The 13071-nt window shown below is 36.7% G+C and overlaps 1 protein-coding gene across 2 annotated transcripts in view; it reads right to left on the bottom strand.

Moving 5' to 3' along the window:
* Positions 1-3943: 3943 nt before the first annotated feature.
* The window catches only part of LOC107657684 (leucine zipper protein 2-like), a 144598-nt gene continuing 135470 nt past the window's right edge, over positions 3944-13071 (bottom strand). For both annotated transcript variants that reach the window (XM_016445882.1, XM_016445872.1), the window contains exons 11-12: positions 6761-6805; positions 3944-4650 (exon numbers count right to left, since the gene is read on the bottom strand). In XM_016445882.1, coding sequence (XP_016301368.1) covers positions 4573-4650; positions 6761-6805 — 123 coding nt within the window. In that variant the 3' untranslated portion in view covers positions 3944-4572. The remainder of the gene's footprint in view (positions 4651-6760; positions 6806-13071) is intronic.

Here is a 13071-nt window from a genome sequence, read left to right as displayed (position 1 = left end):
TCGCAATCAACCACCCCTTTAACTTGGATGTTATAAGTTGCACTGAGTAAATACAGCTAGATAAAACAAAAACTGTCTGTCTTCATTTCAGGCTGCAAAGTAGATTAATCGTTTGACAGCACTATATATATATATATATATATATATAGTAGAGGAGAAGTGACAGTAATGACAAACCATCTCATCCATCATGAAATGAGTAGATATGCTTGTTTTAATGAGCAGACCACACTACAGGAGGAAGAGAAGGGCAGTATGGGTAATTAGTGTGAGTATTTAATTAGTTTGGATTAGATTGCTCTGAGTGCTATTTAGATAGTTTGCATTGTTGGCCTTTTGCAGCTTAAGTTGACTTAAGCCACAACATCTAAAAAAATTGTGGAGCCTAATAGAAGATTAATTATTTAATTAGGAGCGGCATATGTTGGTACCTTATGAATATTAATATAAATTTTGCTCTTTAAGATTAAACACCTTGAAATAGTTTGACATCGTAAAGCTGTGTGCGTTATAGATCAATTAGCTGCAGGATATATTTTGTCAATGTTATTTCTTTTCGAGTACAGCATACTATATTTGAGAGCATATTTCTGATTGTGGCCTTCTGCTAGTAATGACACTCACTCCATTTAAGGAGCTAAATAAATTCCTACTACATTTCATGGCACTCTTCATAGTCATAATTCTGTAATAATAGGACATAGTTCAGCTATATTTAAGAGGTGATTAGGTTTATACACAGAAGTGTCAACAATTATGTGCTGTGGCTAAAGATCTTATCAAAAAAGTACAACTAATATCTGAACTGCCGTACGTTTCCCCTATTATCTAGTTGATTACAAATAGCCGTATTTACAAGGCCAGTCCGGAGGGAATGTCTTAGCAAACAGTGTACTATAGGTGTTAGCTAAACAAAAACTAACTAGTATATAAGTCCTAGAGTAAAATGTGACGAGGTGAAAGATAATAGGTGAATAATTGTGTTTTTATGCACTGTGTGGGAGGCAGTGAGAAACTTTACTGCTAAGCCCCACAGCTGTTCACTGTAAAACCTGTCCTCGCAATGACTTTATGACTGGCTCGTCGCCACCTTTTTATAGATACGCAAATCTCATGTTAAAGTTTGGCTTAGCGTTGGCGTTACTGAACCAGCTGGCGAAGATACTGTTGCCATGAAAACTTCCTCCATCCTTGAGGAGTAATGAACCTAATGAATCATCTATCACTGTCCAGGTACAAAATAAAAGACGCTACTCACTGCCGTAATGTTTGGAAATGTTGTTTTTGGGTGAAATCAATCTCCAGGGTGAAGCTGTAATTTTGCGTCACCTCAAACAGAATGCGTAATATAGGCCTAGTGTAACTGTTCTTATCGCTAAATGTCAGATGAGATTTAAAGGCCTGTTTTGTTGGCTGTTGTTTCTATCTTAAGATACACTGTCTGAATAGTGTCCAAATGCGGTTTTTTGTGTGTGTATGTGTGTGTGTGTGTGTGTGTTTGACCGTGTAATTCTGCCTTTGGCAACCAGGAATCTTCATGAATGCACTGGCACCACATCTCACAGCTGGCCCAGATTCTTCAGCTTCCTTTTCTCCTGATGATGGCTGTTGTTGTTCCTGAAAACACTTTCGTTTATCACACTCGTTTTACCTCCTCATAACTCAACGCGTAAACAACCAAACCACTACAGGTGTCTGTACGTGAGTACTTCCAGAGTGAGTTTGAATGGAAGTATTGATGGAGCTATATAATTCACTTTGAAGTTGCTGATGGGCTCTATTTCCTCCACCTTTTCCCTGGCTTGAGTGTGATAGATGGTATGAAGAGGGGAAAATTGGCTTTCTGAGCTGTAATTAGCCTATCAGAATGCTTTTCTCAAAATCATCCAAACCACATATAAGCATTAATGGAGGCTGAAGGCAACAAAATAGTTGGAGTTTCCAAGATCAGAGGTGAATGGCACATGTAGAACTCTTAAACACATCAAAATAATGTCATTGCGTCTCGATTTAGCATCATTAAGCCTTTGCAGTATTTTCGCAGTGAGTGCAGAACTATGCTTTTAATCACCAAAGATTGTTGCATGCTTTGGATTCAAAGACTGAGGTAATATGTAAATCCAAATGTTAATGTCTCATTCCTTGTGCTGAATGAAGCACTTGACTTTGAAAAGTTTGTAACAAGTCAGTCTCTATTCACAGCAAATGTAATCAGGCATGCTCTGCCTCTCCGAAAGGCTTTTTCAGAGAGGCTGATATAAATCAGGTTTTGATCATGGCTCATTTTTTATTTATAAGATCTAGTAGAGGCAAGTTTTTCAAGGGAAGACAACATCATATTTTTGGAAGCCACAGTGTAGCTACAGGTAAATTGGCTCTTCGCACAGATTTGTCACTATCTGTCTCATATTCCTGTGTAGTGATCTGAGAGTAAGCATTTAGTCCGTCAGGACACTTCATACGGTATCTTCTCCAGCTCAAACATTCATGAGGAGCATCTCTATCTGGGATACACTTGGCATGCTTTCCCTCTGAAGTTTTGATGATAATTGGCAAAGTAGCAAATGGCCTGAAATCATAATTTGCAGGTGGACGTTTCTACTGGCAGTGTTTTTGCCACCTCCGACTCGAGAAAAAGAAGCTGTTGCCTCATTAAGATTGTGCCTGTACTATTTACACTGACATAAATGTGATAAAAAAAATTACATAATAGAAAGACAAAAGCATTGAGCAATTGTCATAATCTTTAAAGAACAATAATGTCAGCTTTAATTTCCAAGACAAAGCTACTGCTGTCACGTCAAGGCCTTTTTAAAAACAAACTGCCAGCATAACTTTTCATCAAGACTCAGTTCCCCATAATTAATAGTCTCTTCCTGGAATTTTTTAAATTTTTCAGTTCAGTGTTTACATAAAGGGAATAGAAAGTTCAGCTGGTAAAAGTGGTGGGCAGAGAGAGAAGGAAGGATGGAGAAAGAAAAATCAAATGTCTATGAAAAGGCTAAGAACCTAAGAAGTTATTATGATGTGCTGCTCCCGTACAGGATACACCACTGAGGACTTTTGCTTGATCCCGTGGGATCTAGGTTATTGACCTTGCACTTTAACGGTATAACAGGGCCTTTCTTGAAGCACCAGAGGTGTTAATTAAATGGAGCAGCAGAGTCAGGACGAGTCTGTTATTTTACTCCACAAATAACCATTTATTCTTCACACATTTAGCGAAAATCACGGTTTATTGTAAAGGACACAAGAAGGTAGAGAAACAGAGAGATGTAGCAGTAGATTAAGTACTCGGTGCATGGCACATCATTCTTAGGGAGACGACTCACTGTGAGTCGAGATTTTCTCTTTAATTCTGGCACTAAAAGCTCTGAAATATTCAACAGTGATAGTTGGCCAGCCAACTTGAGCCTCGTAATATGGAGTAGGAGGAGTAAATTAATCTTTGCTACAACACGAGACAAACCGTACCTTCACATTTGAGCTGCATTTAACGGTTCTTTTCGTCATTTTAGCAGAGGTGGGATTGATTTTGTTTCTGTTAGGGCTGCACGATTAATTGGAGTAAAACTGAAATCGCAACATGGCTTAGTATGATTATCAAATCGCAAATGCTGCAAATTATTTAAATACATATATGCACTACGTGTTTAAGAGTGAAGTGGCATTGTGTTTTTACACACTTTTACACATGAGCAGCCAAAATAAAAGCTTGATTGTTTAACATTTGAAAAAAAAATAAATAAAAGAAAATAATAATAATAAATAAATTAGACTCAAATATTATTATTGTAATTTTACAATTGCACTGTAATAATAATAATAATAATAATCATTATTATTATACAGTGAGTTATTACTATAATAATCACTATAGCAATATTTCTTATTTTTTAAATATTTGTATTTTTTTGTAATTATTAGCTATTTTTATCATACCCATTTTTTTTTTTTTTTTTTCCTCAAATCGTGCAGCCATATTTTGCATTCAGGACATGACTCAATATTTTCAGAAATGCTGCTTAGACGAAAGTTTGAATTTGACCTCATGTGTAAATTTACAGAACTCAAATGACCCCCAACGTGACCTTTAACACTGAAATTCTGGTCTGAGGTGCCAGAAATAGTTTTTAATTACAAACAACACAAATCAAAGAACATTGTGTCCTCACTTTGGGAGAAAAAAAAAATCTAAATAGACAGTGAACAAAAAAAAAGTAACAATTATTAAAAACAACCAGTACCATCGTAACCTTGTAAAATCAATATCTAAAACTCTATAATGCATGCCATACTATGCGGTTGGTTTTTATTAAGAAAGTTCAAAATTGAATGTTGGGAATTTCTTTTTCTACGTTAGCAGTGTTAGACTGAGTATTTTGTGTTTGTGTCTGTCGTTGTTTGTGTTTGTTTACAGTTCTGTGTGTATGTGTGTGTGTGTGTGTGTGTGTGCTTATAAGCTCAGTGAATGAAGAGGGGCTTAAACAGATCTGACATCATTTTTTACCATGCAGAAAATCTGCCAAGTCTTCCACTGTCCCTTTAGTTGTGTTTGTCCATTTGTGTCTTTTATAGGTCTCCGTCTGTTTTCACACTTTCCTCTGCTGTCCTTGCTTGGCCTTGTCCGATCTGCTCTGGGGTCTTCGACTATAGAACAGAAATGACAAGAGAAGAGAATACATGCATACCATAGTGCAACGGGCTCTGAAATCTGGCACAAACAGAGCAGGTGATTAGACATTTACACCCTCCTCTCCATTTCCCCCTGTCACTGTCAGACTGACCTATAATTTGACAAAACCTGTCACCGCTTGCTGCAGTGCTCAAAGCTGACACTTGTTAGCACTAGAGCAAATAGTCATCTGTGAGAGGGTGTGTGCAGGTCTATGCTTACTGCGTCTTGACAGCTCACTTATATAACATGGGGAACATGGAAGTTCAGAGACACTGAAAATATGAATGTATAAAGTGAATGTGGTAAAACTTTACAATAAGGTTCATTAGGTAAGGGGTTAGTTCACCCAAAAATGAAAATCCTGTAATTAATTACTCGCCCTCATGTCGTTTCAAACCCGTAAGACCTTCATCTTCAACCTTCGTTCATCTTTGGAACACAAATTAAGATATTTTTGATGGAATCTGAGAGCTGTCTGACCCTGCATAGACAGCAACGCAACTGAAATGTTCTCAAGTCCAGAAACGTAGCAAGGAGATCTGTAAAATAATCCATGTGACATCAGTGGTTCATCCGCAATTGTACAAAGCTACGAGAATACGTTTTGTGCGCAAAAGAAAAAAAAAAACGACTTTATTCAACATTTCATCTCCTCCGCATCACCCTGGTGCCATTTTGGAGAATATCCGCTGGACGTAAACAGCGTATGCTGTTCTGTGTCAGCTGCATCACACGGATACGCTGTTTACGTTCAGATCAAATCACAACAACGTAGGAAACAGATCCGGCGTGACGCAGCTGACATGAGGGTGAGTAATTAATGACAGAATTTTAATTTTTGGGTGAACTAACCCTTTAACATTAGTTAACTACTTTAGTTAACATGAACTAAGAATGAACAATATTTGTACAGCATTTTTAAATGTTAATGTTAATTTCAACATTTATTAATGCATTATTAAAATCAAAAGTTGTGCTTGATAACATTAGTTAATGCACTGTGAATTAACATGAACTAACAATGAACGACTGTATTTTCATTAACTAACATTAACAAATATTAATTAAATACAGTAATAAATGTACTGTTTATGGTTCGTTCATGTTAGTTAATACACTAACTAACATTTACTAATGGAACCTTATTGTAAACTGTTACCGCAAATTTTGTAAATACATAGTGGGGTCAAAAGGTCATAGACAACATTGAAAATCTGGAGTTTAAATTTTTATTTAAATCTGAAAATAAAGTGTAGTTAGATTTTAAACAAAGAAGCATTATGATGTATAGTAAAATGAATAAGAAATATTGCAAATTCTGCACATTTGTAGGTTACCAATTAATGTTGTGATGTTTTAATTAACTTTTCACTTAAATTATTGTGCCCATAGTATACAATTGTGTTCAAATTGTTTTGTTCTTTGTTTTTGTTTTTTTTGAAAGCAGTCTCTTTTGCTAATCACAGCTGTATTTATTTGATAATGTAAATGTCTTTACTGTCACTTCTGATCAGTTTAATGTGTACTTGTTTAATAAAAGTATTAATTAATGTAATATTAATTTCTTAAACATTTCAAAAACATTCTTACTCACCCCAAACTTTTGAGCGGTAATGTAATTTGTAATGACAAAATTTATGTACAGTAATAAATGGAAATGCATTAAAATAAAATAAATAAATAAATAAGAAATAGAAGCATTTTCACTAGTGGTCTCATCATACAAAACTCTATAGCTTTGTATAATGAATTCACACATTGTTAAAGGGATAGTTTACCCAAAAAATATTATTTTTAAATGATTATTAAAGGCATAGTTCACCTAAAATATATGTCTTGTTCTTCTGAAGAACACAAAAGAAGATCTTATATCTTATATTTTTGTCCATACAATGAAAGTCCAGTGTTGTTTTACTTTAGTATGGGCAAAAACAGTTGAACCATTCTTCAAATTCATTTGAGTTCCACAGATGAAAGAAAGTCATACAGGTTTAGAAAGACATGAGGGGGAGTAAATTATGACAGATTTTTCATTTTTGGTCTCTCTTTAATTCTTTCAGTAAGGCACATCAGAACACTCACTTGACTGTGTCCAAATGTCTGCTCGTGGGAACAGTCTGCTCCCACCTGGAGATACAAAGAAAGAGACAGAAAAAAAAACATGTTCATTTAAAAAGCTAATTCAATGAGCAAACAAATTCCAAGATCATCTAACAATCAAGCACAGAGTGAAGGGGAAAGACGTCTTGAATAAAATCTTTTAAATAAGTATTTTTAAAATAAAAAATTAAAAAATACATATGTGGCCACAATGGAGCAATGATACTGTATAGACTATAATTGTTTACATTTTCCACAAAAGCCCTGAGCTATGAGATTATACAATGTTGCATAGAAAACAGATTAATCATGTTGCTCAAGGGATGGAGTATTTCAAAGAAAATGTTTTATATGCTTGTCTCTATGAGCTCTGAAACAACTTCAACAAGCTAGACAAATGTTTTTGGAGCAACACATTTAACAGAAGATTGTAAGACTACAAGAGACAATGTTTAACTGAAAAATACACCTTCATTTTTTTATTCTGACAGGACAAAAAACAGTGAGGTTGAGTTCATGGAAGTGTTATAGGACTGTGCCTGCCAAAATAGCAACTTTATACAGGCAGTAAAAAGTAACCATCTAAAACTCTTGCCATATACCTTGTTCATTTTCCTTCACTGCCTAGGCATGCTTCATCCTAAGTGCTCTTTCCTCAAAAATGGTCAAAGAATTGGTCGTAGGAATGTACTGAAACCAGCAGAGATAAATGAATAGCAAGTATCAATGTCTGTAAACTGTATATGCCTCTGGATAAGCTGGTGTGTGAGTAATAAATACTAAAGACCCAAAAACAGTTGACATGCCTTTTTGATGGATGCGATACGGTACTTCGCCATCTGACAACCACTTCAATTTGTTGTTAAATACTCCATAACGAAACAGTTATATAATTCTAATAAAATGACTTGGTGCTTAAGAAACATTACTTATTAACAAAGCTGAAAACAGTTGTGCTTCTTAAATTTTTTATGGAAACTGTGTTACCTTTTTCATGATTCTTTTAATAATAGCAAAAAAAAAACGTTAGTAACATTATACATGTCTTTACTGTCACTTTTGATTAATTTAATATATCTTTGCTTAATAAAAATATTAATTTACAAACTTTTGAACTGTAGTGTATACAGTGTGATCTAAAAATAAGCCACATTTTAATTTTAACTTAAATGTTAAGTTTAAGTTTAAACTTAAATTTAAAGATTACATTTAATTTAACTTAAATGTGAAATTCAGATGTAAAAGAAATAGGGAAAAAAATAGATTCTGCACTATTTCTAGGTCACTAATCAAACTGGGAAATGTGTGACACTGATCATGTGACTTTGTACGGACAGTCAGATGTTCTTCTTCCTTTGAAGATCCAAATCCAAATCATGCTGGATCACATAATCATCAGGTTTTACACATCTTATAGAGTTGATGCAGCTCCAGTGCTGCTGCCATTAAAGTAAAAGAAAGACTAAACTAAATACTAAAATATAATTTCTAATAATAAAACATAGAATAATGCAAAAACAAATGAGTTGTCTCAGACTTGTGAACTGTAAGTGTTTGAACACACACTAATCTATGATTATTCATAAATGATAAGACACCATTGATTAGAAAAACAATGTTTTATCTCACTCACAGTCTCTTTCTTTCTCTCAGTATAGTCACAGAGCTCCGTCACATACTGCTTTCATCAGTACCATCAGCAGGGTGAGAGCTGCTTTGAGAACCTTTTCATTAGACAATCTTCATGGCATGTCATCTACCGAGAATGACACCTTCTCCCTGGGATCCTGTGTTTCTCTCCCTCTTTCTGTCTGTCGTTGCTTCCTGTCTCTGCACACTTCCTCACATGGCCATTTTCCCCTCTCACACACACACATTCAGCTAACACACAACCACTTACCTACATTCACACACACACACACACACACACACACACACACACACACACACACACACACACACACACACAGACACACAGACACACACACATCCTGTCATTATAGTTGATAAGTGCATGTCAGCAACCAGTGAGATGTATCTTGTCGAGCCTACAGTACTCCTCTCTGCTCTGCTGATATGTGTAATGCATTGTTCCCAGTTCATCTTCCCAGTTCTGTCTCAAACCTTCCAGACTAGAGGATCCCACATCATGTGTCAACTGCGATGACGGCCGTGCCAACCATCACTGTGAGAAACGTGTGAGTGCGTTTCTCAAAATGGGTTTGTAATCTGTTTGTTTGGCTAATTAACTGTAATATATTCTTTCTGGTCCTCGAATCTGATTGGCTGAGTGGAGCGCGATATTCAAGTGATAACAGAACTCCAACTGTTTCACCATTTGTATCACTCTGCTTGCAGTATTTCTCACAGCCAGTGTCATGGTGGACGCCCAAATCCACTATAATTTTATACACAGTGTTGGGAAGGTTACCCTGTTAAATTGTAGTAAGTAATAAGTAGTGTAACTACTGTATTTCAGTTACTTTATTAAAATAATGTAACTGATTACATTTGATTACTTTTTGATTACTTTTCTAAATTTCTAATGTTTTCAACTGTTAGTGATTTTCAAACATTTAAACCAGGCAGGGTTAACCTTACAGTAGTGCTCAACACCACAACCCCAATTCCAGAAAAGTTGGGAAGTTTTGTAAAATGCGGTAAAATCAAGAATCGGTGATTTGTTAATTTTCTTAAAATTTTATTTAATTTGGAAAAAAATCTAACATTTTCACTGACCAACTTAAGTGTATTTTGTAAATATAAACACATTTTGATTTTGATGGCTGCAACACACTCCAAAAAAGTTCCAAACTAAACTAAAGAATATCCAAATTAAACTGTATTGAATCAGTCCACAGTAAGCAGGTGAATTGGTAATAGGTGAGGGTGTCATGTTTGGGTATAAAAGGAGCATCTAATGCTTTGCAAGCAAAGCTGGATTATGGCTCATTACTTTGTGCCACATTTCATGAGAGAAGTGTCAAACAAATAAAAAAATCACATTTCTCAAAGCAAAATCACAAAGAATTTAGGTATTTCACCAACTACCATACATAATTGTGAAAAGATTCAGGGAATCCATAGAAATCTCAATCTGTGTAGGGCAAGGCAGGAAACCTCAGTTGAATGTGCATGAGTCATGACCTTTGAGCCCTCAGATGGCACTGCCTAAGAAACCGTCATGCAGTGTTAAATATAGCCACATGGGCTCAGAAGTACTTCGGAAAACCGCTGTCACTTAACACAGTCTGTCGTTGCATCAATAAATGCAACTTGAATCTCTGTTACCCTAGGAGAAAATATACATCAATTCTATGCAGTGAAGCCGCGGGGTTCTCTGGGCCCGAGCTCATCTCAGATAGTCAAAAAGACAATGGGAATGTGTGCTGTGGTCAGGTGAGTCCACATTTCAACTGGTTTCTAAGAAAAATGGATGTCAATTTCTCAGTCCCAAAGACTAAAGGGACCATCCAGACTTTTACTAGCGACAGATGCAAAAGCAAACATCTGTCATGGTATGGGGGTGCAGCAGAGCAAATGGCATGGGTGACTGGAATATGTGCGAAGGTACCATTTACATGGAGGCATATATTGAAATTGTACAGAGTTGTACATGAGAAGAATTGTACATGAGAAGTCCATGGTTATTAGATCAAGACAATGGCAGGTCTCATTCTGCATGTGCTACAACAGCACACATTCATTCTGAATGTGCTAGACTGGCCTGACTGCAGTCCAGATCTGTCTCCTATTGAAAATGTATGACCAGTCATGAAAAGGAGAATCTGACAATGACAATCACAGACTGCTGAGCATCTGAAGTATTCAATTAAGCGAGATTGGACGAACATTTTGCAATTAGTATCCTCAATTCCCAAACAATTAAACACTGTAATTAAAATGAAAGTTCATGTGACAGTGGTAAACATGCCGAGTCAGTCCCAACTTTTTTGGAGTGTGTTACAGCCATTGTGACAGTGGTAAACATGCCGAGTCAGTCCCAACTTTTTTGGAGTGTGTTACAGCCATCAAAATCAAAATTTGTTTATATTTACAAAATAAAATTAAGTTGGCCAGTGAAAACATTGGAATTTTTTCTTTGTACTTTAATCAATTAAATGAAGGTTAAAGAGAATGAACAAATATGGTATTTCACAAAACCTCCCAACTTTTCTGGAATTGGGGTTGTAATTACTGTCAGACTTTTAAAATCCTTCATCACTTGAATTAAGTTTATAATAATTTAATTTTAAAGCACAGCCACCACAAAATCAGACTTACTTTGAGAACATTCTGAGGTTAAATACAGATTTTAAATCATAACAAGATATAGTTTAATAGCTATGATACTGTTTTTGAAATCAAATCTTTGCATAGCTATGACAGGAAACACTGGAATCTAACAATGCCTTGGAAAAAAAACAAACAATCTAAAAAAAAAAAGGGCATATACATAAACCCAGATAGGAAATAAAGCAGTTATCAAATAAGCACGTGTCATATTCTCTGTATTAAACTCCTGAGACATTGGTGTCTCATATTTTAGAGCAGTCTATGAATTTATGCAATTTATGAAAGAAGTCAATTAAATCTTCATAGGGGTGTGTGTGAAAAAAATGCAGATGTAACCCCCTTTGTAATCCTTAACATTTTCATAAGTAACTGTAATTTAATTGCACATTTTTTTCTCAGTAACTGTAACTGATTACAATTAGATTTAATTTGTAATTAAATTACATAATTCTGTTACATGTAACTAGTTACTCCCCAACACTGTTTATAAATAATACTACTTTTGTGACACGGAATGTAGTTTTGAGAGTTTTTTAGGCGAGAATGTGCTTAGACTTCAAATATGTGGTTTGTTAATAAAGATAACGACTATTTAAAAAATTGATTCTACTTTTTTGGAGATGTGAGCTCCAAGACATCAGCGGCCGTTCGGCGCTCATGAACCCACTGAGAGCAGCTTTACCTCAGCCAGAACTTCTGGAATTTACCGCTGGCTCTGATGTCTCTATAGTGGTTAAACATGAGATATTATTCGTTTTAGGTAAATCTAACGGGCAGTCTTTGGTCTTATTAATCTATTATTTGTTCCAGAGCAAATAGTTATCACTTTTCTCAACGGACATTCAAACTAATGTTTTATTGTGAATATGAGATTGAGCTGAAGAATGATTGCTATATCAGATGCAGGTAATCACACTCGCTCAGTCCATCTCTCTCTCATAACACTACTCTGTAACATCTCGGTTACGTACGTAACCCTCGTTCCCTGATAGAAGGAACGGAGACGTTATGTCGCGATCGACATTATGGGGATTCACTTAGGAACCCCAATCATCTCTGACCTTAAGAGAAAACACCAATGAAATTTGGCTAGTGGATTTTGCATGCCTGAGCCACTCCCTGGGCATACGGGTATAAATAGGCGACAGGTGCATCCACTCTTCAGGTTTTACGCTGAGGAGCCGAGAACTTGTCCCTGGCCGCCAGCGATGGTTCGAGGTTGTGGCAAGGGGACATAACGTCTCCGTTCCCTCCATCAGGGAACGAGGGTTACGTACGTAACCGAGATGTTCCCTATCTGTCGGTCACTAAGAGTTATGTCATGAGTACATGACCGAGACGTTCCCTATCTATCGGTCACTACGAATTATGTCGTGATCGACATTATGGGGCCCTGGAAAGCGCCACAACCTGAACCCCGTCACAACCCCATGACGTAGCCAATGTTGGCAAGCGGCCGTGTGTCAGACAAACGCTATGCAAAGGTCGTAACCTTCCAACCGCCCCAGCGCAAATTCGCTGGCCTTGGTACCCGCAGGGACCACAGGTGAACACATCGCTGCTGGAGATAGCCAAGCCATTGTTCCTTTTCCCACAGAAATTTCTTAACAGAAGGGATTTCGACCTTCAACGAAAGATTTGCTTCAAGTCTTTCCGATTTGTAGTATACAGCTTAGGCAGAAACGATGGGGAAGCAAGCCTTCCGGAGAAAGGCACTACGGAGGCCACACCCTACCTGTAGGGAGGTAACATGTGGAGATTCTCATATGGACTGACCCAGGCCTGGGGCAGTACTACATGTGGAATGGGTCTCTGAGGCAGGTCCTACCTGAGAGTAGGGATGGAACAACTGCCAGCAGAGACTCACAGAACACTCTGTCAAAGGGAAGACACGGGTTTACAGAGAGGGAAACCTTACCGTGGAAGAATACACATATGGGATTGCCCGCAGGAAATCAAGCCATATGGACACCTAGCCCAGTACAGGGGCTGACCGG

This window comes from Sinocyclocheilus anshuiensis, unplaced genomic scaffold, assembly GCF_001515605.1.
Source record: "Sinocyclocheilus anshuiensis isolate Anshui unplaced genomic scaffold, SAMN03320099.WGS_v1.1 scaffold2901, whole genome shotgun sequence".
Taxonomy (NCBI): domain Eukaryota; kingdom Metazoa; phylum Chordata; class Actinopteri; order Cypriniformes; family Cyprinidae; genus Sinocyclocheilus; species Sinocyclocheilus anshuiensis.
The sequence above is the reverse complement of the archived record's forward strand: the minus strand, read 5'-3'. Positions and strand labels throughout refer to the sequence as shown.